This window comes from Eucyclogobius newberryi, unplaced genomic scaffold (genome assembly GCF_026437365.1).
Source record: "Eucyclogobius newberryi isolate DKJ021-1_F unplaced genomic scaffold, fEucNew1.0.hap1 SCAF_21, whole genome shotgun sequence".
NCBI lineage: Eukaryota > Metazoa > Chordata > Actinopteri > Gobiiformes > Gobiidae > Eucyclogobius > Eucyclogobius newberryi.
The window spans coordinates 10,687,344-10,713,499 of record NW_027315846.1 but is presented as its reverse complement, the minus strand read 5'-3'; the positions used below and the strand labels follow the sequence as shown (position 1 = coordinate 10,713,499).

General features: G+C 38.3%; 1 protein-coding gene across 1 annotated transcript; it reads left to right on the top strand.

Moving 5' to 3' along the window:
• Positions 1-322: 322 nt before the first annotated feature.
• Positions 323-25,195, top strand: zfyve26 (zinc finger, FYVE domain containing 26). Its single transcript, XM_072458403.1, has 43 exons — positions 323-393; positions 1,014-1,296; positions 1,398-1,473; positions 1,847-1,933; positions 2,003-2,152; positions 2,337-2,670; positions 3,247-3,371; positions 3,467-3,631; positions 3,741-3,829; positions 4,197-4,351; positions 4,441-4,644; positions 5,481-6,029; positions 6,379-6,543; positions 7,128-7,276; positions 7,773-8,016; positions 8,737-9,000; positions 9,288-9,407; positions 9,517-9,684; positions 10,023-10,256; positions 10,462-10,567; positions 10,800-11,617; positions 12,092-12,291; positions 12,525-12,629; positions 12,703-12,825; positions 13,185-13,361; positions 13,952-14,201; positions 14,334-14,432; positions 14,525-14,712; positions 14,833-14,969; positions 15,112-15,140; positions 15,356-15,492; positions 16,082-16,302; positions 17,024-17,171; positions 17,725-17,934; positions 19,423-19,638; positions 20,394-20,591; positions 20,722-20,802; positions 21,168-21,295; positions 21,603-21,762; positions 21,916-21,975; positions 22,489-22,671; positions 22,786-22,836; positions 23,266-25,195. The coding sequence occupies exons 2-43, from the start codon at positions 1,106-1,108 to the stop codon at positions 23,485-23,487; spliced, it is 7,716 nt and encodes a 2,571-aa protein (XP_072314504.1). The 5' UTR covers positions 323-393; positions 1,014-1,105; the 3' UTR covers positions 23,488-25,195.
• The last annotated feature ends 961 nt before the right edge of the window (positions 25,196-26,156 follow it).

Below are 26,156 nucleotides of genomic sequence, written 5' to 3'. Positions count from 1 at the left end.
ATTTTTTATTAGCTGTGCAGACTTAAATCAAATAACATACTTAAAGCGTGCGTTCAAAGCAACATGTTAGGTAGGACATAGTTAGATATGATTATATTATTATAGATTTGGAGACAGAGTTGATGGGCCGTTCAACCAGAATGATTAAACGTATTATACCCCATCATACCATAACGCACTTTACAATACAAACGATTAACTAAGAAAGAAGAACTTGCAGCTGGAACGCCCACCTCGTGCCAACGTTCGACCAATCACATCTGCCTGAGCAGCTGATCTGTCACATGACCACAGCTAACATGCTGCTAGCCGCGCAGCATAACACGTCTAGAACGACCAAGGCTCAGGAATGTTTGTGATCTTCGATATGGTCAATACAACTCAAGTAACTATGTGAGTAACGTGGATGAAACTGTTGACATGTTGTTATTATTTTACTATAAAACGAAAAATAAATCAATTGTGCACTATTACTCGCCAATGTTATCTAGCCTTACTCTTCAGAAAGTCAGCAATTTTGAAGCTAATGCTAACGCATGTGAATTAATCAGAACATCTAAAATATTGAATGAAACATTACAAACATATCTGCAAAGGGATTCGTCAAGATTAACACATAAGAAAAATACATATATTTTTTTTTAATTTGAACGTCATGCACAAACTACAAGCACAAAAGGAAAGGCTCTCACTGTTGGAACATTGTGTTCACATTATATAAATGTTTTGGTAGTTTGTTGTATTAGAGCGTTCTTACTTTTTTTCATCAGTGGTGATGTGACTATCACAGCTTAATCTGATTGAGTTAGTACTGAACAATGTTAGATGCATTTTACTTTATTCAATGGACAATTACATTTCAAGGATCTGATGAATCAGTCAATGAAACGTGACAGTGAAGTTCACAATGGGAACTTTAAATTATGTCATGTTTATAGGTATTGAATGATTTGGTAGACACAGTTTGCTTATGGTATATGTCATCATTTTGAAATACACATTTTCTGTTGAAGGTGAAGAATGCCCTACAGTGCTCTATGGGCTCTTCAGTGTGACGTTACTTCTGTGACCACTGCTGAGTTGAGCACAACAGCGAAAAGTGGCCATGCATCCCTTTGGTCGTGAAGCAGAGACCTCACTGGAGGACCTTTTTGTTTACTTTAAGAAGTGTCTGCAGCATGGAGAGTGGGAGCTTGCCAGTGCCTGTTTACCTCAGCTGGTGAACTCTACTGGAGGACTCTCAGAAAACCTTTGGGACATAATCAAGTCTATAGTCTGCCATCCATATGATTTAAAGTGAGTGTGGTAAACATTTTAGAATCCCTTATAAAGCTTTTATTACACTGCGCAAAATGGGAATAAGAAAAGTTTGAAAGCATGTCGTTAACTGTGTTTAGATGGCAGCCCCTGGGCAGTCCACACAAACTGGCATGGTACTGGCTTCAGATTTTGGAGAAATGGTCAGAAGAACAGGTAGGAACTTTACTCTACTTTCAACCAAACATGGGTTATCATGTGACCATTTTCTTCTTCTACTTTGGTGTTTTATGTCGGTTGGTATCCAAGTGTTACATTACTGCCACCTACTGTAGTTGTACGACTTAGACTTTATTCTTATATACATTGCTTGTGTTACCTTGCTCTCTTATGTCGGTGTAATCCCTCATTCGTCCAGGAGTGTTCCACTGTAGAAAAAGGTTCAGTTGTAGTCATCTGGACTCAGTTTTAGAAAAAAAACTGTGTCCTGATAACTACAACTGAACCTTTTTCTACTCACTGCTCTCTTACTTCAAAGCTCACCACAGACTATGACTAATACTTCCTTTGACCTGTCTTTTTTTCAAAGGTTTCTGCTACTGTGAAAAGAGAGCTGGAATTTTTGCTTCTCTTGGACCAACTAGGGTCAGTGGGCATACCCACTGCTCTTATCAAGGTAATCATTGTTGGACAAAACTATTCTGTGTGATCCATGTCAGTTAAATATCAGCATTTGTTTTACAAGGAATTACATCAACTTTTCACAACCATCTACACCAACAAAACAACCCCAGATGTTTTGAGAAAAACTAATGCGGCAATCGACTCTTGTCTTCATACATTATTGGACAGAAAGAAGCCAAGACTTGCACAGTCTTTAGTATACTTCTTACAGGTATAAATTATTGTTTACTATTGTGTTATTTATTTTTAAACTTGTCAGTATTTTAACAGTTTTAACAGTGAGAGAACAGAAGGTTTTGTCTTTAATTACTATATTATTAAGTACATTTTAAGAAGTGCATCATATATCAGAGAATATATCAAAACTACATTTAAGTTTAATTTGTTTATTTTAGTCATGCTCAGAAGAAGCTACCCTTCAGCAACCATTCATCCAGCACCTTATAAAGAAACTGGATATGCCTGAGGTCCAGAGATGTCCAGAAAAGGAAGAAGAGTGGGTAAAAGACATCTATGCTGTACTCTCAGTGATGCCTTGGAGTGCAAACAATGGACAGTTTGAAGTTTTGTGTGAGGCGTTGTGGGCAGCCAGAGACGGTCCGCTCAAAGAAGAGAGGGTCCTGAGCTCTCTGCTGAGGCCACAATGTGACACACTAGCCTCTGTGTACAGCTCCACAGCTGTGAGGCTTCAGCGGGATCAACTCCTCAGGACTGGACCCAGTACTCCAAGTATGGTTTGTTTTGGCACTAAACATCTCTGTTGCGACTAGAAATATTTTTAGATTACGTTTTTGGTCAAATATTTGTTGTGGTTCATCAATATGCTGTAGTGAAGTATAGTGTGTTGAATGACTTTAGTTTTTATTCCTAATTGCTTTGTTGTGTGCAACTTTTAGTATTGCAGATTGATGCACTAGAACAGGCAATTTTAATTCAAGCTTTTCTTTTCTTTGTACATCAGTTAAAAGTGGCCAGATTCAAGGAGTGAAGTGGAATGCCTATCAAATGAGTTGGCAATTATCACTTCCTCTATCAGTAACATTTTGGTCAAGCATTGAGATATAATCTTTGAAGCAGAACAAGCTAAATTTAGTGTAAAGGGAAAGTGCATTTTGACGCTTTTATATGCTTGTCATATTGTATTATTACAACAAAACACTCATGATTTGAGATATTTTTACTGCTGTAGCATTGTGGTCAAATGGCATTAGTCAGAATTGATCTGTTTTCCTCCCAAACATATTTTAGATATAGGCTATGTAATAGCTTTCAAATACTAATAAAAGCATTCTGAATTCTTGTTAGTCGACCTCCCTGAAGCCCAGAAGCTCACCATCAGCCTTTGTAGCCATAGGGATCGTTCCTCAATTTGGAAAACCATCTATTTCGAGTGCCTTAGTAGCGGAAAACATTTTCTTGAACAAGTTTTGGTATGCACCCTCTTTTACTGTTCTGATTCGATCAATGTAATTGTTCGCATCTCCATGTGATACAATTAAATAATTAGTGTAATTGTTTCCTGTAGGTTACCGCTCTTGACCTGATTAAACATGAGGAGTTTCCTCAGCTCAAGGATTTACTTCACTTGGAGTTTCGGCCTTTGTCTCGCCTCATTTTGCTGCTCGGATGGACTCAATGTTGTAGCCTAAACTCTGGCCAAACACTGCTCAGTATTCTCCACAATGATCAGGTTAGATTGAAAACCTAACCCTATACTTTCAGTGAAAATTGTTTAAAAAAGTAAGCGTAATGTCTATGTTTAGTGTTTTATTACCTGTGTCTTGTCATTATTCTTTCAGGCGGCTGCTAATGATTCAGTTCTGCAGGATTTTTCCAATATTTTATCATCTCAGCTTGGGATACTTGAATGGTGTAAAAACAACAACCCGTAAGCATTTTTTAACTTAACGTTTCCTTTTAGTAAGATTTATTATGTTTTGTATATCCTTTATTTTGTCTGGCTATGCATGCAGAATGTGTGGAATTGAACTGATATAATTCCTGCTTTTGTTATTGGTGGAAAATGTGAGCTTATGTGTGATTGTGTGTGGTGAATGGGTGATTATTTCCTTGATCCAAAGCACTTTGAGTGCCTTGACGGTAGAAAAGCCCTATATAAATGTGACCATTTACCATTTTACCTGTGCTGTGCCTTAACCATTTGACCACTGGGCAGCACAGTGGACACTATTTTTCGCAAAAAAAAATGTACTTAACCATTTATGATTTACACACATCTTTTTATATTTTTGCAGGGAGATTTCCACAGAAGCATTATTGTCACAACTCCACAGCCTGGACAATCACTCTGCTCTTTATATTCTACATTCCTTAACTCCACTGGCTCAGTTTGAAGAGCACAAAATACTAGATTTGCTAAAACAACTGCCAAAGCGTCAACATGCAACAGGTCAGATTTTGTTGTGCCTCCATAGGAATGCATTGACTATACATATCAAGTCAATAATGTATAATGTATAACTGTGTCTGCTCTTCCAGATGAGGCTGAAGCCATTCACAGCCTTATGAACTCCGGAGCCCATAAGAACATCGTTTTGTTCCAGGGCTTTTGCGCCATCAAGTATGCTGTTTATGCTCTGTGTATAAATATCCATACATACTTGAATTGCTCTGAGTTTGGATCTAAGCAGCAGAACAACACGTCTCATGCAGAAATCAGCCAAACCTCAACTTCCTCTGAAGGTTTGCAAAATGACCTTTATCATCCTTGTTATCTTAATATGATGACACATGCAAGCTCAATGCCAGTACTATTTGATATAGTTGTTAACTGCAGCACAAGATGCATTATACATTGTATATTTACTCTTGATAAAATGTGGGGAAGTGAAACCCTCCCCAAAAAACTACTGACATTACAATGAAATCCATCCATCCATTTTCTACCGCTTGTTCCCTTTTGGGGTCGCGGGTGACTGGAGCCTATCCCAGTGACTTCGGGCCTTTGGCGGGGTACACCCTGGACAGTGGCCAACTTGTCGCAGGGCCAACACAGAGACATAGACATTACAGACAGTTCACTCTCACATTCATTCACTAGGGCCAATTTAGAGTCACCAATTTTTGCCTAACACATGCATGTCTTTGGACGGTGGGAGAAGCCGGAGAACCCGGAGAGAACCCACGGTAACACGGGGAGAACATGCAAACTCCACCCAGAGAGATCATGTGACGTTGGTCTGGTCCGGGAATCGAACCCATGATCTCCTTCTTGGGAGGCAAGAGCGCTAACCGCCTTTGCCACCGTTACAATGAAATAATTAAAAAAAATTGTATAATAAAAAAGTCCAAACAACTTTTGACATAGTAGAAAAGATCAATCTGGACACTGTTTTTGAAAAATAAAAAACGATAAAAACAACTTGTCTTCTTCTACAATGGAACACTCCTGGATGAATGACAGATTACACCATTTTGAAATGGTTCCATATCATTTAATTGGCTGGCTTGTGTAACCAGGAATAGATGCTATAAATGCTCAGGTTGACTAACTTTACTATTTTTCTTTTCTTCATAAGGGAGTCAAGTGGTTTTCCAGTGCTACCTGTCTGAATGCCAGCGTCATCTAGAGGCTTTGCCTGCTGTGTTTCGCTTGGAGCTCATGGAGAACATCTTTTCACTACTTTTCTTATCCAGCAATGACTTTTCCCTGCCCATTATCAAGGACACTTCAACTTCCCAAGAATCAACTGCACAAACTTCAAATTCCACCAAAAAGAAGGCTGGGGAGGTTGAGGACGGCTACAGAGAATGTGAAAGCATGCCACCATCTTTTTCTACAGCGGGGCATTATTTGGATTTGGCTCATTTTGTCCAAGGTTGTAGGGGTTTTTTGGTGGATGCCAGTGCCATGGAAGGACTTCTGAAGCTGCTGAAAGAGGGGCTAGATGGCCTGAGTGCTTTGGCTCAGCAGGATGCCCTCCTTGTAGATGCCGAGCTGGCAGAGAGCATTGGCTGTTCGGTGACCTCAGAATCCTTCATGTCCCAGCTACAGAGGCTATCCAAACGCACTGCAGAAGCTCAATGGAGACTTCAGATCATCTCCAGCAATCACAACGGTGCAGATGGTGAGTGACACGGACATACTGGTTTCAAGATAAAAGGCTCCATTCATACAAGTTTTTCAGAAAATACTATCTAAACTAAAAGATGTAATAACGTAACCTCCAATGCAAAGCTTCTCAAAGTGAGGTGCCCGTTTGAGAAGCACTGCCATAATGTGTATTTGTATCTAATCCACAATTATGTGCTGAATATGAATAGGTTTTGAAACTTTTCATATAAATAGAAATTGACTATGATATAAGTATTACTGATATTTGTTCCGTAATCAAAAAGACCTATGGCATTTGTGTAATTTTGTAATATATATAATCATTGATCTACAAATACATTTTCAAATGTATCATGTTTTAGGAATGGAAAGCCCAATTCAAACCTCTACATTTAGTTTTCCAACCCCATCTGTGGGTCGCAATAAGAGTTCAAGTCTGAGAAGGAGGAGGCGACATGGAAGACACTCTTTGGAAAGAGAAAACTCAGAGGAGAAACACAATGGAGAAGTGAGCACCAGTGCATCAGGTGAGATCCATTTAACCTATTCAACTGACCTGCTTGGTACGTATATTGCATTGAGAGTTATTTAATACATAAAAACTATCCTACCATCTTAAATGTCCTTAAATTTGTACAGTTGTTAGCTTAAATTTCCATATACATTGTAATTAAAGGATTTATTTCTAGGTGTAAGTTTGGGTTGCTATGGAGGAGGTGAATGCTATACTCACCCTCTCTGCTAGACTCCTAACACGGAATCCTGGAGGGCCAAGGAGATTTGCACAAAAGTCGATTAAAAACAGCTTGATTACCTGAGCCATAGTAAATTACTGCCCAAAATGGTCCCATTTTGCATTAATATTAGTAGAGTATATAAATGCAGTCCTAATCTGTGGTATATAAATATACAGGCATGCTCTCCCTTTTATTAGTTACAAAAAGCTCTCATATGGATCATGCCAGCAACGCCAGATTACATGTACATACAGTATTCATTTTCTTTGTAGAATTTTTTTTTATTGTTTTGTGTTGCATCGAATCACCAAGAAAGGTTCCTATGTTTGTGAATTTTGTTCATTGACAATGGCAATAAACCTTTTCTGATTCAGATGGCAATGGAGGATCTACTTCAACCCCAGACCTTGAGATGTGTCCATGTGGAGGTCCTCACAGTTGGCTGGTTCCTGCAATGTTGTCCTCCCCAGAGTCTCTGCTCATGTCCTGCATCCGGAGAGGGAACTTCATGGAGGCACATCATGTAAGAGAAACACTTATTTACCCTTGTCCAATAAGATTCATGAATTTATGGATTTAAGGCTGGGTGTAAGAAAGAAATTGACTTATTATAAACAAATACAAATGCATTTCCATATTATATTGCTGAACATAAACAAGACAGACATTCAATATTTGCTATTTAAAGCAAAAAATTAGTAATTTTTTTTCCTCCAAACTCCAAATCACAGTCTTTTACTAAAATCACAGCAGATCATTGACAATTGGAGATGACTGAATATTGATCTCAATTAAAGTTTGATAAATTGCACATCTCTGCTCACATCAATCCTGAACAATTTATAATGCAAGTAAAGTAATAGTGTGCAACAGGATTGAGATAGTGAAGCACAAAAAAACATGTCAAAACAAATATGGTGTATTGTACCCGTATTGAATAGATCTAGTATACAGAACAACGGAAGACTCATTTTACTATTACTAAAATGTGTGTACCTGCTGTGTTGTCGTCTCTCTAGGTGTCTCAGATGTTTAACCTGGAGGGGTCTGCATGCTGTGGAGAGCTGTTGTTTATGGAGCACTATAAGAAGGTGCTGGTGGAGCTTGGGCAGGTGGAGCAGAAGATGGAGAGCCAGTCCATGTCATCGTCCTCGTCCTCAGAAGGACTGGGGTCGTCTGCGGTCCCGGCTGGAGCTGGGAGGACCAGATTGGGCGCCAGCGGCAGGACAACCCTGCAGGCCATTGGAAGTGCTGCTGCTGCTGGTAATTGGGACTTTTCATGTGTCATATACTAAATCTTTGTTTCCTCTCTACTTTTATGTTTATCTATTTGTTTTTTTTTATTCATTCATGTTTTTATTGTTTTTCTATTATAAAATTTCCTCTTTTCATTTAAATAATTGTTTCTTCATTGGGTTTCTTTTTTTTTTTTTTTTTGTGTGTGAAAAATTAGTTTTTTGGCCCTTTTAAACATCAAATTAATGCTTAAAATGCATTATTACTTCGTTTGGTGGGATATTCTCTAGTAATTGTTAGCTTGTAGTTTTACATCAGACAAGTAGCATTTTGTGAAGAATTTGTTTTTAATAAAAGCTGAAAGTTACAGGAGTTCCAAAAAGGAATCCTTCCATTTATGTGATCAATTCTTACAGTTAAAAAATAATATATTTATATATAATAAATATGATAAATACAATATCAAATCATAACTATTGTGTAATTTAAGTGGATTTGGACTCTTGCTTACAGTGTAGTTGCTAGGTAACACTTGTGGAATTACCTCCATCTATGTCAGATCTGCTGCTCATGTCCAAACAGGAAGTAACATTGTAAGCATCACAAAAATGGTCAAATTGGGGAAAAAGATCCCATTCTTTTTAGTAGAATCTTAGATATAATCATGTTCACTACATTTTAGTGAAATGTGTAGTCCAACCTGGCACGATCCTATAATTAATCCTAATCCTTTCCATGTTTTGGTAGGTGTTGCTTTCTTCTCGATCTCCGACATAGCTGACCGCCTCTCAAGCACAGCGGCTCACCCCATGCCCTGTTTGGAGGAGAACTACTGGATTGGTCAGTGCCCCCCGGAAAATAACGGGCTCCTGTACACTTTGCTGGAGGAGCTGAGCCCGGCAGCGATGGCAGGTTTCGACTTGGCCTGCTGCCACTGTCAGCTCTGGAGGACATCCCGGCAGCTCCTGGACACTGCTGAGAGGAGGCTCAGCACCAGTCATGAGGACAGAGGTATGGGGTGATTGTTGTAAGTGTTTCTAAATAGTGTTTTACAATGTAGTTAAAGATCACAGCTCTATATCCATGGAAATGAGAGTGACCATGTATACATTAAGATTAACTAAATTGTATTATTATTATTGCTACCATAACCATTTAAGTTGATGTTGTTTTAAGATGTGGAAGATAATATAAACACCATCCCTCTAACTTATAATTCTTGCTTCACCAAGATAAAACATTGGCTCATTTTGATTCTGTGCTTAAAAAAAAAGTAAAATTCCTTTTTATTTCTCCAGGTGTGAGAGTTGACCCCAAACTTCCCCATTCAGAGGGCATCTGTGGATTTCCCATGGTTCTACATCAAATAAACAAGATCTTGAATCACTCTTCGTCTAGCAAGAGCTCTACCAAACCAGGTACAATATGATTATGATGAAGTTTTCTAAAATAGCTTACCGGTATGCCATATTACCTGGCATAAGTTTAAAATTTATTTTGTACCTTTCATTCCTTTTTATTTCCCAGATTTTCCAGTGGACGAAGCGTTTTCGAGCCCGTTTGGTTGCTGTGTTCAGGAGGTGTTGTTGTGTTCTTACCCAACGCTGACTGAAGAGTCCATCTCATCTCGACTCACTTTAGCCCAGAAACTTGAGACCACACTGCAGATCCTCAGCACTGCCACTAAGAGTGCAGGTCAGACTGGTGCCCTTTATATGTTCATTTAGGCATTCATACTTGCACACTTCACTCTGCCACATCAGAATTAGGACTGACTAAACCTAAAGTGTAAATGCAGAATCACTGGTGTATCGTTGCCTTTTATAAATGCCTACTATATCACAGAACATTTATCAACGCTATTTCATTATGATTAATTGTACGTTTTCACCAAAATTAGTATTGTTTTTGCCTTTCTAGCTGCAATTGAAAACCCTACTAACTAAAGAACAACATACACCTAAAATACTGTAAATCTTTTATGGCTCAAACGAACTCTTAAAGTAACCCCCAAATCTCTCCTCTTCTCTCAGAAGGCACAGCGGGCAGCCCTCTCCTGGATCTGCTGATGGAGCAGTCCCGCCTGAAGCAGGCAGAGCTGGATTCTCACCCGGTCCGCTCCAACATGAAGCAGCTGCTGCGGTCTATGGACCAGCTCTGTCCCTTTGAGCCTGACGGAGAACTCTCCAGACCCGATTATGTCCGCAGTTTCCTGGACTACGTCAACATACTGGCATCTGTTCTTGTACGCAGCCTTGGGTCAGATGGTAGGTCTTTTTGTCAGCCTGAGAAATATTTTATAAGTTGTGTATCAGGTAGATACAGAATATGTTAAAGCATTCATTGTATTTTAGGAAATAGAATAGCTAAAGATTTGATTTAAACTAAATCTCATGGTTTATTTGAAAACATATTCATATATGTTTTGGTAACGCTTGATTTTGCAGATAATGTTATATTTGTTTATTTCAGATAACAGTGGGGGTGTCAAACTTGGAAATCCTCTTTTAGTGCTGCTTCAAGCTCCGTCTCAGCTTCTGTCCCACCTGCTTTTTGATAGACAAGTTTCCCCTGACAGGTATCAACAAAACTGTGCACAAACAACTAACAAGAGTCAGATATACAGATGCATACGTCAATAAATGATAATGCTGTTGAAAATGTAAATTTACTTTGTTCAACTCAAATTGAACTAATAATAATTAGTATTATTGTTTATAATAATAATTAGTATTATTGTTTATAATAATAATAATAATATTGGACTCCCTAAAGATAATATTTTAAACACCAATTGTTGTTTTTTTCAGGGTGTTGTCATTACTGCAGCAAGAGGGTTTGCAGCTCAGCGTTCAGGAGGTGATCGTTCAGAGATGCTCTGAGACATTACCTGTTTGGACCTCTGCTCCTGTATCTGACTCTGATCTAATTCAAGACCTCAACAAAAACAGTGTTTTTGGTGTTTCCACTTTATCTCTCCTGCTCCAAGAACACATGCAAGAACACATGTCCGCTTTAGGATTAACAAGGGACTCTCAATCTGAAAACAGCTTTGAATCTGAAAACTCAATAGAGGACCAGTCGACCACTCAAAGCAGCCTTTTGAGTTCTACACTTTCTCTTACATCTTCACAACCTTCTCAAACATCTTTTCTTATGACGCCATCTGCATTAACCTTTCTAAAATCACGTTCTCCATTGTTGGCCACTTTGGCTTGTCTCAGCGCAAGCAGAGGAGAACCAGCAAAAACTCAAAAGTCTTTCTTCAGGCGCAAAGAGGCAGTCCTCGATGGAGAGCAAATCAGTAAAGAAGTTGATGGCCTTTTGAAAGAGTTTCCTATACTGCGGACTTATATCTATTCTATGGTGGAACCAATCATGGACGTCCCATTAGGAGAGGAAGAAGAGGTTGGCCTTGGCACTGTCCTCTGTGGGAAACCTCTTGTCAGTTTGCTGTTTTCAGGAGCACATGAGGAGGTGACACAAACGGTGGCCGCAGAGGCGTTCAAACAAGCCCTAGTCTCCAAAGATCTGAAAAGAGCGCTGAACCTGCTAGAGCTGTACGGACAGGGCTGCAGCCAGGAGGGGGCGCTTAGAGACCGACTACTGACCTGCGCTGCACTAGAAGGTAGGAAGGAAAGGGGTGTGAACTTATTTTTAAATATCTAATTAGGAAGGGACTATTTGTAGATCTATCAACACTCCTCAATATTCAGTGTATGGTACAACACTTTAAAATAACAAAAAATTGTATAGCTTTAAATAAAACGTGAACAAATACTTGTTCCTATGTAAATCACCAGACTTGTTTCTTTAGAGGAAAAGGCTATTCTAACATATATGAATCAGTCAATGTAAATTCAATTAAACAAATAATAAATATTATTATTTATGTAAATGTATGTTTCCTCTTTAAGTGGAGGAAAAAATTACTTGCAAAGTTAATAACAAAAAAATATTCTACGTAATATTGCTTGGCATCATGTACAAAGAACTGTTTGCTATTTTAGAAGCATTAACCATTCGTGTTTCCTCATCCATGCTACAATATGTTATTTATAGATTTTTTTCCATTTTTCTTTCCCCATTCTTGTTTCTTCAGACGGGGACAGTGGCACTGGTCACCTCTTTCGTGTGCAGGACTCTAACCTTCGGGCCCATGTGACCCTAAAGTCCCTGAAGCGATGGCCCCTGTCGTCCTGCCTCGAGCTTCTGGAGTTCTGCCTTAACGACCCCCTCACCGACCCATCACTGCGGGCCGACCTGGAGCTCAGGAAGAAGGAGCTGGATATCTATCACTGGGTAATACAGTCCTCTAACAATTGTCTATTTAAGTTGACTTTTTCTTTATGTAACATGATTGTATATGTTATGGATAGTGTAAGTAGGAATGTGCTTGTTCATTAGTTTGATAGTTTGAAATGTCATTGTTTTGTAATCAGAGCATTAATTATAACTAGAGTCAAGATTTCTATCCAGGTGTAATGTAAAAATATGAAACGCACAAGATAAAACGTGTCTTATATTTTTGCCAGATGTTAAATTTACAGCCGCCTCTGCCCTGGGCAACTTGGCAAGAACTGTGTGTCGAGTCGAAAACAAACTCTGAGTACTTGTTGTCTATGATGTTGGAGGCGAAGGTATGTGCACTCAACCTGTAATACTTGAGATCGAGTGTGGCGTGTGAAAAAATAAAGTGGTCTTTTTTTGCAGGAGTTTGCCCTTTGTGCCCAATGGGTGAAGCTTTACCCTGTGTCTGACCAGCTGAAACTCAAACTCACCACTGAACATTTACTACATCTGTTGGAAAAAGGACAAACTGATGAAGCTTTTCAGGTTTTTATAACAAAATATGATTACAGTTGCGATTTAACATACACACTAATGACATTGGTCATCCTTGACATTTTAAATGCTTTTATTGGCCTTTTGGAGTTTATTCATTGCTGGTATTAATGAACTTAATGATAGCTCAGACTTACTGCCCACCTTTACGAAAGGGGGTGTCACCATTTTGTTCTCCATCATTGAAATGTATTTAATGCAATATAAATTCTCCACCAAAAGACAAGTGTTTTGTATACATTGTGCAGTAAAACAAACGATGCAAGAAGGAATATCTGCATCTGTTTATTTGCAATCTCCTTTATCAAATGTATAATAATGTAGTCTTCTTTCACTTCTGTCTCTGGTAGCTGCTGGAAGGCCTCTCAGATTACTCGTTGGGGCTGGATGTATGTGAACAGGCTCTGGATAAACGTCCCGGTTTGTCGGCCTGTCACTTTTTGGCTGATTATCTCACGCTGCATTTTGAGAGGCAGGTGTCAACGGCCCGAAGGCGACACATACACGCTCTTCACCTGGGATCCAAGGTTAGTTTTACTGTCAGCGTGCATTCATTTGAAAACATCCACGGGTTACTGTTGATGTAATGATAAATATTCATTTTCAGCCTGGGGTATTTAAAAAAAGATTACTTAAAGGCATTTATTGGGCCCGAGGAAAGATTAACTGTCAATTCCCTATGATTTTGGAATGTGTCATAAATGATAGTAAAGAAGTTATGAAGGTTATGTTAGAAGCTGATTCACCTCAAGGATTTATAAAGAATGTTTTTCCATTCTTCCCATTGCCTTTCCAAGGGCAAGATGCCCTGAATGGATTTGCATGTTAAGGCGTGTTTACACTTCACACTTTCACCAATTAATTCCTCGTAAGGTTTGTTCCTACTACACTAGAAGTCATCATTGTCAACTAAACAAATGTCTATAATGGTCCAATAACCTTCATTTTGAGCTTGTGACTCAAAACACGTATGATGTCCTCTTTAGTCTACACTCGACTTGACTTTTGAAATTGTTTAATAATGCTGAATTGGCCTGCTTCAATAAAGAAAAAGTCAGAGTAAAATTTAAACAAACTAAAATTCTCTGTGGATTTGTGTATTTGAACTTTCCTTTAGGTGTTGTTGACCCTGCCCCCCGCTGCGAGACAGGACTACTTCCCTCTTCTGTCGGAGCCTTTGCTGATGCTGGAGCAGCTGCTGATGAACCTGAAGGTGGACTGGGCGGTGCTGGCTGTGGGTACTCTGAGGGGTCTCCTGGTGGGGCAGGAAGCGGGATTCAGCGCTAATGACATTGACACAATTTTAGCAGAATACGCCTCTAAGGCTCTGGACTTCTCATGCGCCCCAAACCAGAGATCGCGGTCGGGTAGGTGACACACAACACATTATTTTAGAAGTCAACAACTATTACTACAACTTATTTTTTTTGATTGGTCACTGAGACATTGTTCAACATCATTGTGAGTTTTTTTATTTTGTTTTTCTTTGTTTTATGTAGACTCGGTGATAAGTCTCCAGGAGGGTCTGCTGCAGTGTCCAACTCAAGACACCAGCTCCTCCTCGTCCAGCCGAGTTGAGTCGCCAACTGGTTCTACAAGTAAATGTCCACATTTTTACTCGCAATTTTATAGGTAATTAAAATAAGATTTCAGCGTATGCATTTTCTAAAGGATGAACTTTTATCCACAGACGACACACCGACTCACATGCCATACTCAAACAACACAGAGAAGGACAAAGACAGAGTTTTGATGGATAAAAAACGTCGCTTATTGGTGAAATTTCATCCTCCGGAGCAGCCTCCAGCTCAAAAAGACTGGGTCCCAGATACTCAGCACAGTGTTTGCATGGTCTGTCGGAGAGAGCGGTTTACTATGGTGAGACTTAAATACCTCCTAAGGACATTATTCTAACCTTTTTAATATGTTTTTGGCTCGTGTGATGCATCCTGGCTGATATTGACATAGTTTCACTAATAACATATTTCACTGTTCCAGTTTAACCGGAGGCATCACTGTCGGAGATGTGGGCGTCTGGTTTGTCAGGCATGCTCTGAGAAGAAAATGACCGTGGAGGGATGTTCAGGGGAGGAAGTACGAGTCTGTGACCAGTGTTACACCTTCTTTCACCCAGAGTAAGACACTAAAGCCTTGACTTGTGTTGTTTATTACTTTCAGATGTTTTAAGACATGATTGACTATAAAAACTGTTTCTCTGCATTTTGTTAAATCAGTTTACCTACATTTTGAGACCCGTTATTGTGTTTGTGTTTTTAGATCTGATTATGAGGAAGAACCAGATGAAGGTAAGTGTCAGTAATTTAAAAAGAAAAAAAGTGTGGTCTGGCACAATTCACTAATGTGATAATTGCACACTAAATCAAACCTATTACTCGAATATAACTCAGTCTGGAAGTGGGCCTGGGTAGTAAAACAAATGTTATAGTGAATCATATTGTTAGTAATTATAAAATGTTATCAATGAGGCAACAATACTCTAACCGTATTTATATTTCTATAGATCCCAGCAGTCCCGGAGCAGCAGAGGACCCTGTGGCTGGGACGCTGCATCTTCCTGAAGTCACCCATCGACAAATACAGCTGGGCACAAACTCTACAGAAAACCATCTGCTCCGAAGCGGATTTTACTTTGAACAGGTCAGATGCAAAGTAGTGCACACAAGATTTTACGAATGATAAATACTGATACTGATAAGGATTATCTTATCTTGATAGACCCACACTACCACACTACCTATGACTCTGGTAATCATGGCATCTAAATCACTATTCATCATCAACTAAATTACAAATATACTGTAGTTCAGTTTACAGATTATTTGAATGTACCCTACTAGTGTTTGTAGACTTTTTACCAAGTAAGATAAGATAAGATATTCCTTTATTGTCCCACATGGGGAAATTTCATTGGTGCAACGCAGGTAGATACAGAGGTAGATACAGAAGAACAGATCACTTATAGGAAGTCTGAAAAACACTTTCAGTAGAAGATCTCCTATAAATAAATAAAAAACTCCCATAGACAAATAAATAAATAAATACATAAATACCATTGCATGTGATCACGACAGTAATTGTACATGAATATGTGTAATTAGTAAGGAATGTCATGTTGTGTTTATTTGTCAAGAGTGACATCTATGACACATTCAAATAAGGGAAAGTGAAAAGGAAACGATTGTACCCAATATGTTAATTAAGCCATATCTTCTGTCCCTGTCCTTAGGCCCCCTGTGCGCCCCTCTGCGTGGCTATCCTGTCTCTACACAGTGACCAAAAGTCCTGCGGCCATCACCTCATCACCCACTGCCGCTCCCTGTCCTGTAAACTGACAAACTCTGAGGTGGACGCCTGCCTCCTCACCGACATCATGAAGCAGCTCCTGTTCAGTGCAAAACTCATGTTTGTGAAGGTCGGACGCAGCCAGGACCTCGCCTTGTGTGACAGGTCAGTCCTTCAGGCCAATATCTAATTCTGTCGTTGAGCAGGAAATGAGCTTCAGCGTCCTGTTTGTGGCTTCATTTTGAGTACTTGTCAGTTTTCACCATTCAGATTTAATTCTGATTTTTTTGTTTTGATTTGGTAATTTCTATGGCAAGTTATTTATCCAAAAATTGAAGTTGAATGGTCAACTAAAAATGTACATTTTAAACATTAATTATGTTGATTTGACATTACCAACCAAATAAAGTTGAAATGCAGTGACCGAAGACTTCTAGATTGAGGATATTTATAAATAAAGTGCATTAATTATGAAATCTTGACTATAAAATAAAAAATAAAATTAAACGCCTAATTGTTACGTCAACTAGTCACGATTAGTAGATTAATTTAGTTTATATTTTATTTAGAATTTATAAATATGATTGATCAAAGATCATGATTTTTTGAGTGTCATCCTTCTTTTTGTGGTCTTGCATAATGATTAACAGTACTAGACAGTAGTAACAGACAGTATTGTAAACCAGGTATTTTTAAGTACTGGTCTGACACAAATTGAGTGGTACCCAAGATGTGTTGTTCTTTGGGGAAACTCTCCACCTACATTGCCTCTGCAAATGTGTAAGTGTGAAAAAGAGTTGAAGATTTAATTTATCTCCTCGTAATCCTTGCTTGCTATCTGCTATTTACTAGTGAATAACATCGGCTGCCTCTTTTGTGTCTGCAGTTACATAAGCAAGGTTGATGTACTGAAGATTCTGGTGATGGCCAATTACAAATACATTCCTTCTTTGGATGACATTTTGGAGACATCAGCGGTCACTCGACTTCGTAACCAGCTTTTGGAGGCTGAGCACTACCAACTTGCCGTGGAGGTGGGATTTCAAAGTATAGATTTATTGTGCACATTCTTGTTCTTTTAAAATAGTCTGACCTGGAGTAGCATCTGAGTAACATTGCATAAGGGTATAATATTCACTTTGCTGGAACTCTGCCGCACTGTTACTGTTTTGGGATCAACACTGAGTCGTTCTCAGGTTATGTCTCCTTCAAAGCTTCCTGGTTATTTAAGGACACGCTCGGTGTGTGTATGACCTGGAAGCTAAATATGTGAAGCACACCTTTTTGTTTTGTCATTTTATTGCTGTGTTTGCATTTTGTTATTGAATTGGACAAGTTCTGGAGCAAGTCCACATTATAGTGTGTCATAACATTTGCATTCCTAAACCCTTCTCACAATAAAATCTATTCTCATTACGCATGATTTTCAAGTACGCATTTGTTCATTTTTGTAGGATTGTTCTCAGTTTTTTTCAAAAATAATTTGAAGTCTGAATTTGACTAGTTTAGGAACATCAATTCAAGTTTTGATCGATTGAAATCATGATTTTCTGACTCAGTGTTTCCTTTTGTCTATTTTTCTCTTAGGTTTCAACCAAGAGTGGGCTGGACCCCAGTGGAGTGTGGCAGGCTTGGGGCATGGCCTGTCTTAAAGCAGGAAACCTTTCTAGGGCGAGAGAGAAGTTTGCCCGCTGTCTGAAGCCCCCAGTGGATCGAAACCAGCTCCACCAGGGCCCACTTCTGCTGCAGGAGATTGTACAGCACCTAGAGACCAGTGTTCGACCTGCTACAGCCACTGTAAGACAACTCTTATAACAAGCTATTTAACTTGACTATTAATCTCTTATTCTAATATAGATACTAAACTTTTCTTAAAAAATGAACCATCTTTTATAGATACTAAAGTTATTTGACAAATATATAAACACACCTCACTTCCTTCTACACTGATCTTATTATTACTTGAATTGTGAGGTCAACTTCAGTCAAAATGGTTTTATATAATAAAGTAAAGCTTGCAGCCCCATTTTTCTTGCTTTTTCACAGTAGCTATTTTTACATGAAACATCAATAAATCATTTGTAGCTCTGTGAAACTGAATGGAGTTCTAGGCCTTTGTCTAATGCCTAGAAGGAAAATAGAGTAAAAATGAAATTAAAGGAAATGTAAAGGTCCTTAAAAGGTGTGTGGAGGGGTCCGTTCCTCCTCGCATCCACAGAGATATTTTTAGGGTTTATCTGGCATGTATTACACCAGTTTTAGCAAATCAATAACTTCTAAATGGAGATGAGCAGGAAGGGCAAGGCAAGTTTATTTGTCGAACAGTTTGTACACAGGCAATTCAAAGTGCTTCACACAACAGGAAAATAAATGACACAAACATGACATGGATCACAAAACATTGCCAAAGAGTGTTCCACAGAAAGCTCCTCCTTCTAGGAATGTTAGATAGTGCATTTTAATTACTCTTATTAAAACTTTAGGTGTGTGTGCCTGTAGGGTGTTGACTGCGGTGTACCTGCCCTTGCTCAGTGTGTTGTTATTTTACAGTAGTTGTGTAACAGTAATTTTAGGTAGATTCAAATTAAACTGCTGTGGCATGTAAGATTGATGACTAGTCATTTATTACAGTGAACTAAACCGTAGCAGTGGTTATATTGTTAACTTCCTATAAGTTATTTGTTCTTTTCTTCTGTATCTATCTCTGTATCTACCTGCATTGCATCAATGGAATTTCCCCATGTGGGACAATAAAGGATTATCTTATCTTATCTTATCTTAACACTGTGACCTCGCAGCAAGAATGTTCTGGCATTTGCAAGTTCTCCCTATGACTCTGGGGTGTTTTTCTGGATGCTCGTCTTTGCACATCCAATCCAAAACATGCATAGTAGGATGATACTTGCACAACTCGGCTATTGTAAGATGGATTGTGCCAAATGCTGAGAAAAACTTCTGGGAAAGAGTATAAAACGTAGTAATCCGCACAGTTTTTAAATCAGTACTTTTCCAACTCCCATCCAAAATGAATTTTCAATCTTCTGCGTTTCATTACTCTACTTTCATCTTCAGTTAAATATATAATTGTAGCTGTGGGCTAACCAAGATAAAACCGCATTGATCTCTTAAGCCAGATCGAGAAGACAATAAAGCAATGTACAAGAAATAAATACACAGAGTAAAAGTAAAAAAAAAATTGTACTAAAACAAATTTAACCATAATTATAACAGGACATGATTTACGACTTCCATATCCTACTTTACTTATTTTCTGGTCTTTCCCAGTCTTTTGTGGAGGATATTTTGGCGTCGCTGTATGAGCTGGAGGAAGCCCTGAGTGAGAGTTGTCCCATTGAGCGTTTGGACGGACAGCGGCGCAACAGCTCATTCCATCAGGAGTGTCTCTTTTACCTGAACACGTACGGAACTCACCTGGCTCTCATCAGCTTCTACATGCGTCACGACTGTCTGCTGGAGGCTCTCAAATACCTTCTTAACAAGGTGATGATTGACACATCAAAGCATTTCAATAGAGCAAAATGACAGGTTTTAAAAAAGGCACTAGAGAATGTATGTAGAGGACATTTGCGTGAGATTGAATTTATAGTTATGTAAACCCAGACTGGCAATACCAGTCGATTAAAGTCATTGTTTTTGTTGCATTTAGAAATTTTAACCTATTTATATATAAGTTCCTATTTCTACCAATGTACCGGCCTTTTTAAAAATCTTTATTGTATCTTTATTTACACAAATTCACTGTGTTCATTAATATGCACTGCTCTGTGACAAAGAGCGCCATCTTATTCCATATTTGTTTTCCTGCTAATAAACTAATCTGAAAGTAGATTATCATTTGCATAATGTTCACCACAGAATAATCGTGAGTCGACTATGAAAAAATAACCGTAGTCGTGTTTTGAGCGTCTAAATCTCGACTATAAAGACTTTAAAATACATATATGAAAAGACCTTTTATAACAAAGATAGCAGCATTATTCAAATTCAAAATATTCAAAATATCAAAAAAAGAGTTAACCATTTCCTTCTGTCACCATATTTCAACCTTTTATTTGCTCTGCGTTTAAAAAGTCTCAATGTACAACAGAAGTAATCGTTTAAAATAATCGTATGTGACAGCCCTAGTGCCACTTTAGAGGTTCATTTGTGTACATAAAGTGATACAATTAATCCAATGCTAAATTAAGCTACATCCTCAAGTACTTTGACTTCACGTATGTGTCTGCCCATCTCAGGAATGCCCAGATGAGGTGTTTTTGGAGGGAGTGCTGCAGCCCAGCCTGGAGCACGGCCGTCTCGCATCGCTGGAGGAAGTTCTGAAAAAACTGGACCCCGGTTTAGAGACGTGCGGCCGCTACCTCATCGCCTCCTGTCAACTCACGCAACGCAGGGGACACTTCCACACCCTGTACCGGCTACAGCAGTTTATGATGGTGACAGTCTTTCGCTTTTATGACATGTTGGCACTGTTGGCAAGGAATCTCAAGTATAATTGCAGCCTCACAAACCTGTCGTAAGCTATTTAAAGGACGCCGTTTTGTAATGCGCCATGTTTTTGTTTAGGATCACGTCCGAGCCGCCATGACGTGCATCCGGTTCTTCACTCACGGAGCCAGTTCGTACCATCAGCTCGGGGAACAGCAGGTGTGTCATCTTGGAAGTATCTTTAAAAGACTGTAAGTAAATGACTGAGATGTGATTGATAAAGCTTCTCGGGCGTGGTAACAGATTGATTTATAGACATGGACTTGATCTTACCCCTACATTCTTGCTTTCCCCGAATCTACACATTTATGATAACTTCTAAATGACCTCTACACAAATCGAAGCTAGCGTGTGGTTTTTACTCTTGGAATGGATGAAGAACACAACGCGAGCATGTTTTTTCTATTTGTGCGCAATTATCAAATGAACAAGAAGTCTTAGTTTTATGAAATATTACATACAGCTTCTATTTGACTATTTTAAAATATGATTGCACCTTTAATTCTCTGCATTTCTTTTCTCAGAGCTGGTTGGTCAAAGCCAAAGATCATCTAAAGACATATCTCCAGGAGCAGCAGGGCAGAGGAGTGGGTCGAAAAAAATCTCAAGTCAATTCCTTCAGGAAAACTATGTCGGCCAGTGACGTGTCAAGGTGAACAATTATTCTCTACTCAAATATCCTTAAAAGATCACATGACATATATAAGATAAGATAAGATAAGATATTCCTTTATTGTCCCACATGGGGAAATTTCATTGGTGCAACGCAGGTAGATACAGAGGTAGATACAGAAGAACAGATCACTTATAGGAAGTCTGAAAAACACTTTCAGTAGAAGATCTCCTATAAATAAATAAAAACTCCCATAAATAAATAAATACCATTGCATGTGATCCCGACAGTAATTGCACATGAATATGTGTCACGACAGCACATATATGTTTTTTTTTTAATTCAGACACATGAACACAATTGAGCTGCAGTTGGAGGTGACCCGTTTTCTTCATCGCTGCGAGACAAAGACACAACAAACCAGCACGTTGGCCGCTAAATCTGGACCACACTCGCCTCCTACACTGTTCGGAGGAAGCGTAATGAAGATCGATGTTGCTTGCAAGGTTAGAAGCGTTCTTATATCGATGTTACATATGCAGTATCTGTTGAATTGCGTGAAAGTTTGACCGTTTTTGCTCAGTACCATTTATTGCATGTGTTTTGTTACTTTGCCAGTATTTTATTGTGTTGAAGATCTAATGTTTGTGCATTTATAGGTGATGCTCGGCGGGAAAAATGTAGAAGAGGGTTTTGGCATTGCATACAGAGTTATACAGGTAAGCAACTTCTCAAAGCACACCCATTCACTTATTTAATTATATTATTCCTCTATCCATGGCGTTCAAAATGATGAGAAATAGGGGCCGTTTTTATAGCATTTAATGATAAATGTTAAAACAAAACATATATGCACTCTGTTAACAACCGTTTTTCCTGATACAACATTTACCCCATCCTGCGTCTCAACAGGGAGCATAATTTTCTTGTCTAATCTTACAATCTTACATTTTTATATTTAGAAAAAGTATGTATTTTATTCAAGTCAACTTTGATACTTTGTAATTTATGTGTGATGATGACCAATTTTTTTTTTTTACATTAAACACCGCATAGTTATGACAAAAAGGGCAATAAATAGAGCAGAACCTGTCCCATTACCACTTTGTAAACATCAGCGCAATGCACTTTTTATCATGCAATCGAAAATAATAATGTTTGCTTAGTCTTGCCTTGTCTTTTCCATCCACATTATTGCCGATTTGTTATGTATTTATGAAATTTTCCTTCAGGATTTCCAGTTGGATGCCCAGTCTGTCTACACTCGAGCCGGTCAGCTGCTCGTCCGGCAGAGGAAGTACGCCGCGGTGAAGCAGCTCCTAAAATGCGTCGGGGAATCGGGAACGGCCACAAAGAACGACTGCGACTCTCTACTCCTCAACTGCGTGTCCAGCGCTGATAAAGCACCGGCCGATGTGAGTGACCTAGATGGAATATGAACTGATAAATGACGATATATTGCAGTGAACGTGATTCGATCTGTGATTTCACTTTGATGCCATTTTATTTATTTATTTTGTCAACATCAGGCAAAGGAGCTGGAAAGTCTGATCTTGGCGATCAAGAGCAAAGAAAGCAAGGTAAAGTCCTGTTTTTAGTGAGTTTTAATTTCGTATTATTGTAACGCTGGCATTTTTCATGTCAAAGTGGTTCAGTGGTTAGAGCAGACGTCCTCCAGTGTTTCCTCCATACGTTTTAATTTGAAGCGTAGTTATTATTCATTAATTTATTTATCAAATGTTCTATAATGTACATAAAATGGGTTGTTGTTGAGTGCACCTCGTTAAAATGTCGACGTTGTGCGCTTGCCAGTGGTGCAGTGGTTAGTGTTGAACATGTGCGGTTGCTGCTAGTTTGATTCCGGGCCTCTGCCATTTGCATTTGAGTGTCTATTCCTCTTCTCGTCCCGTTTTGCTCTTCAGCTGTCCTGTGCAGTGAAGCCTTTGGGCCAGATAAATCTTATGAAAAGGAGGAAAAACGTTATTCATTTTTGCGTTTCTTGTGTTCAGATCAAAGCCTACCTGTCGTGCAGTAAGTTGCGCCCTGCTTACCTGTTAGCGGTGAAGCTGGACCCGAGTCGCGCCGGGCCCCTGGTGCAGGACGTCCGACTGGCGGCAGAAGAGGCCAATGACTCGGTGATGCTAAACATCTGTCAACAGTGGCTTTCCGAGCACCTCAAGCCTCCACAGCAGCAGCAGCAGCAACGCCAAGGCCGACCCAACGCCAGGTGAAAGGAGAAGAGGGGCTGAACCAGAGCTAAATGGTTGAATGTTAACGTTGCCTATTTCTTCTTTAATAATTTGATTGGAGAAGTATTAAAAAGAGACGTTCACTAATTTTGACTTCAAAATGAACTTTGACTTGAGTTCCGTACCGTAACGCAATAGCTACAATATGCAAACTTTGTTACGTTACTTGGCCTTAACTTTCCTGCTCTGTAAAGCAAAAATATATGTCTCCTTGGGTAAACTTATTTACATTTTCCTTTGGTTTCACGTCAGATGCCATTTGTGTAGCAACCTTCTGTTTATCCTGGCTTTGGACTGACACAAAGCCACTTGAGAGCTTTTCAGCGTTATTTGCATATTTAAATGAATAATAGAATTAAATTGTTATATTTAAGATTGTGGCTTTGTCATTCAGGTTCCTTTATTATAAACCTTAAAGCATGGGACCCTCAAGTCAAAGAAGAAATTATTGAAAATAATTCTGGAATATCAAGCTAAATTAAAAACACAATTTGATTACACATTAAACATTTGATCACAATAGATCAAATGTCTTTCTCTCTGTAAACTGAATGAATCATGGCTGTGCTTTACTCAAATATCAAGTGAGTGTATGTTACTAACGCAGTTGAGTTAATTGTAAGTCTTCTGCTACCTCAGCCAAAAGGGAAATTCAACATACGAAAATATCATATGTCCTTTTGTCCGCGTCTTTATTTGTGATAGTTTTTTTGAATTGTAATGGAGTTATGAACTTTCATTTGTGCCCTGATCTGAGACCTTAACCTGAACTTAACCTTTGCCTTGTGTCTCTGATGAGGTTGTTTACCGTTTTAGCTTTTCACATTTTATCACACATTGTTATCTGTATTTTTCCTTTTTGCCAGCAGCGCTGTAATAAATATTTATGGGCATTTAGGTTTCTCAAATGACACATGCGATGACGGGCTACTAAAGGGATTTAACACCGTACAATGTTAAGGTTTTCTGTGGGAAAGCTGAATTTCTTTTGTGTATAATTATTTTAAGAAAAGGGAAATTTTGCTGAATGTTTCTTTTTCAAATGTAAGTCTGTCCCTTGAAGTCAATTGAAATGAAGCAAGTAAGTTGCCTTTAAAAAAAAAAATCCTGTTCATAATAAATGTGTTTATTATTGTATTATTTACATTTAAATGAGAGATTTACAACTGGTGGGTTTTATGGGTTTAATTGGTGGGTTTATTAAGTAGACCATGGAGCGGTTTGATGTTTAAATATTGTTTTAAAGATTATAAAGTCGTGAACCTGTTTTTAAAAGCCATAACAATTGAATGAAAAAACAATAGTTCTGTGATATGCGAGGAAAGAAAAAGATAAAAATCAGGCTCAAATTTGAAAGCCCACCAGTTGATGACCTCTAATTCAAATGACATGTTTATTGTTCTAATCCCGTTGATTCTTAAACATTTTGAAATCCTAAATTAGAAGATATCATGAAACAGAAAAAGACAGTTTTCGAGAGGCACGTCGGAGGTTTTGCACTCTGATCTTTGTGACTGTTGTCGCATCACTGCCGCACTTTATACTTTACTAAATTACTGGTGAATTTTAAAAAAAGCTCTACATTTTGTGTCCCGCACAAATGGGCAGAGAATAATGCTTTTGAAATGTAATTGTCTGTGTAAATTGAGATGTAATTCAATAATAAAAATATTATAAGTTTTTCTATTTTGCCTAGGCATTACATGTGATTTTATTTGAGTTCAATCTGATCAGTTCAGACTTTATTTAAGTAAGTTCACCACGAGTTTATACTGGCATGTACTTTTTGCATACAACTTATCTAAATCTCTTATACACTAAATACTACTACTAAAAAGTATAAGTAGACAAATGCAGAAGCAAAACCTTTACTCAAGGTAAAATGAATGTATTAACGGTACATAGAAATCTGAAGTAAAAGTATACATCTACCCAATTAAATATATACTTTCATAGTGAAGAAGTAAACTTATTTAACACAGATATTGAGAAGTACGGTGTACAGTACAGTGTCAAATTATTTTCTTGCAGAACTGTGCTCATTTTGGGTTAACTGAAGCAGCGGAATTCATTTTGATTTATGAACTCTCAAACCCTGTGGAAAGTACTTTACTTCTTAGCCCAGATCAAAAAAGTATTGGAGTAGAAGTAGTAGAAATTACAGATACCTGCTCTCGAATATAGTGAAGAAAAACGTTTCCACTGTAAAATTCACTTCATTTAAGTATTTACTTTTGTACTTTGTTACTTTCCACCACTGAGTATAAGATTTGTGTTATATGTTGACATGTAAGTTACAAATCATTTAAAATGGTAGTTTTAAATGATTCCTGTGCTCAAACAATGAAAGATCTAACAATACTTCATAGTAATAGTCCATTTTATTTACATCAATGTAAACATTCAACTCTGAACATGAATGGAAATGTAGTAAAGGCATGAGTTTCTGTATAAAACACTGAATATAAACTTGGCAACATTTATACTGAATGAGTTGGTGCTAAAACTATAAAAAACACTGCTCCTGCTTTGGGGACGTGTTCAGTTTGGCAATGGGATTAATCATATATAGCAATGGTGCAATCTTATCATTCTAGAATTACTTATATTTTATAAATACTAAGTCTTATGTGAGGAAAAGCTTAAATTGT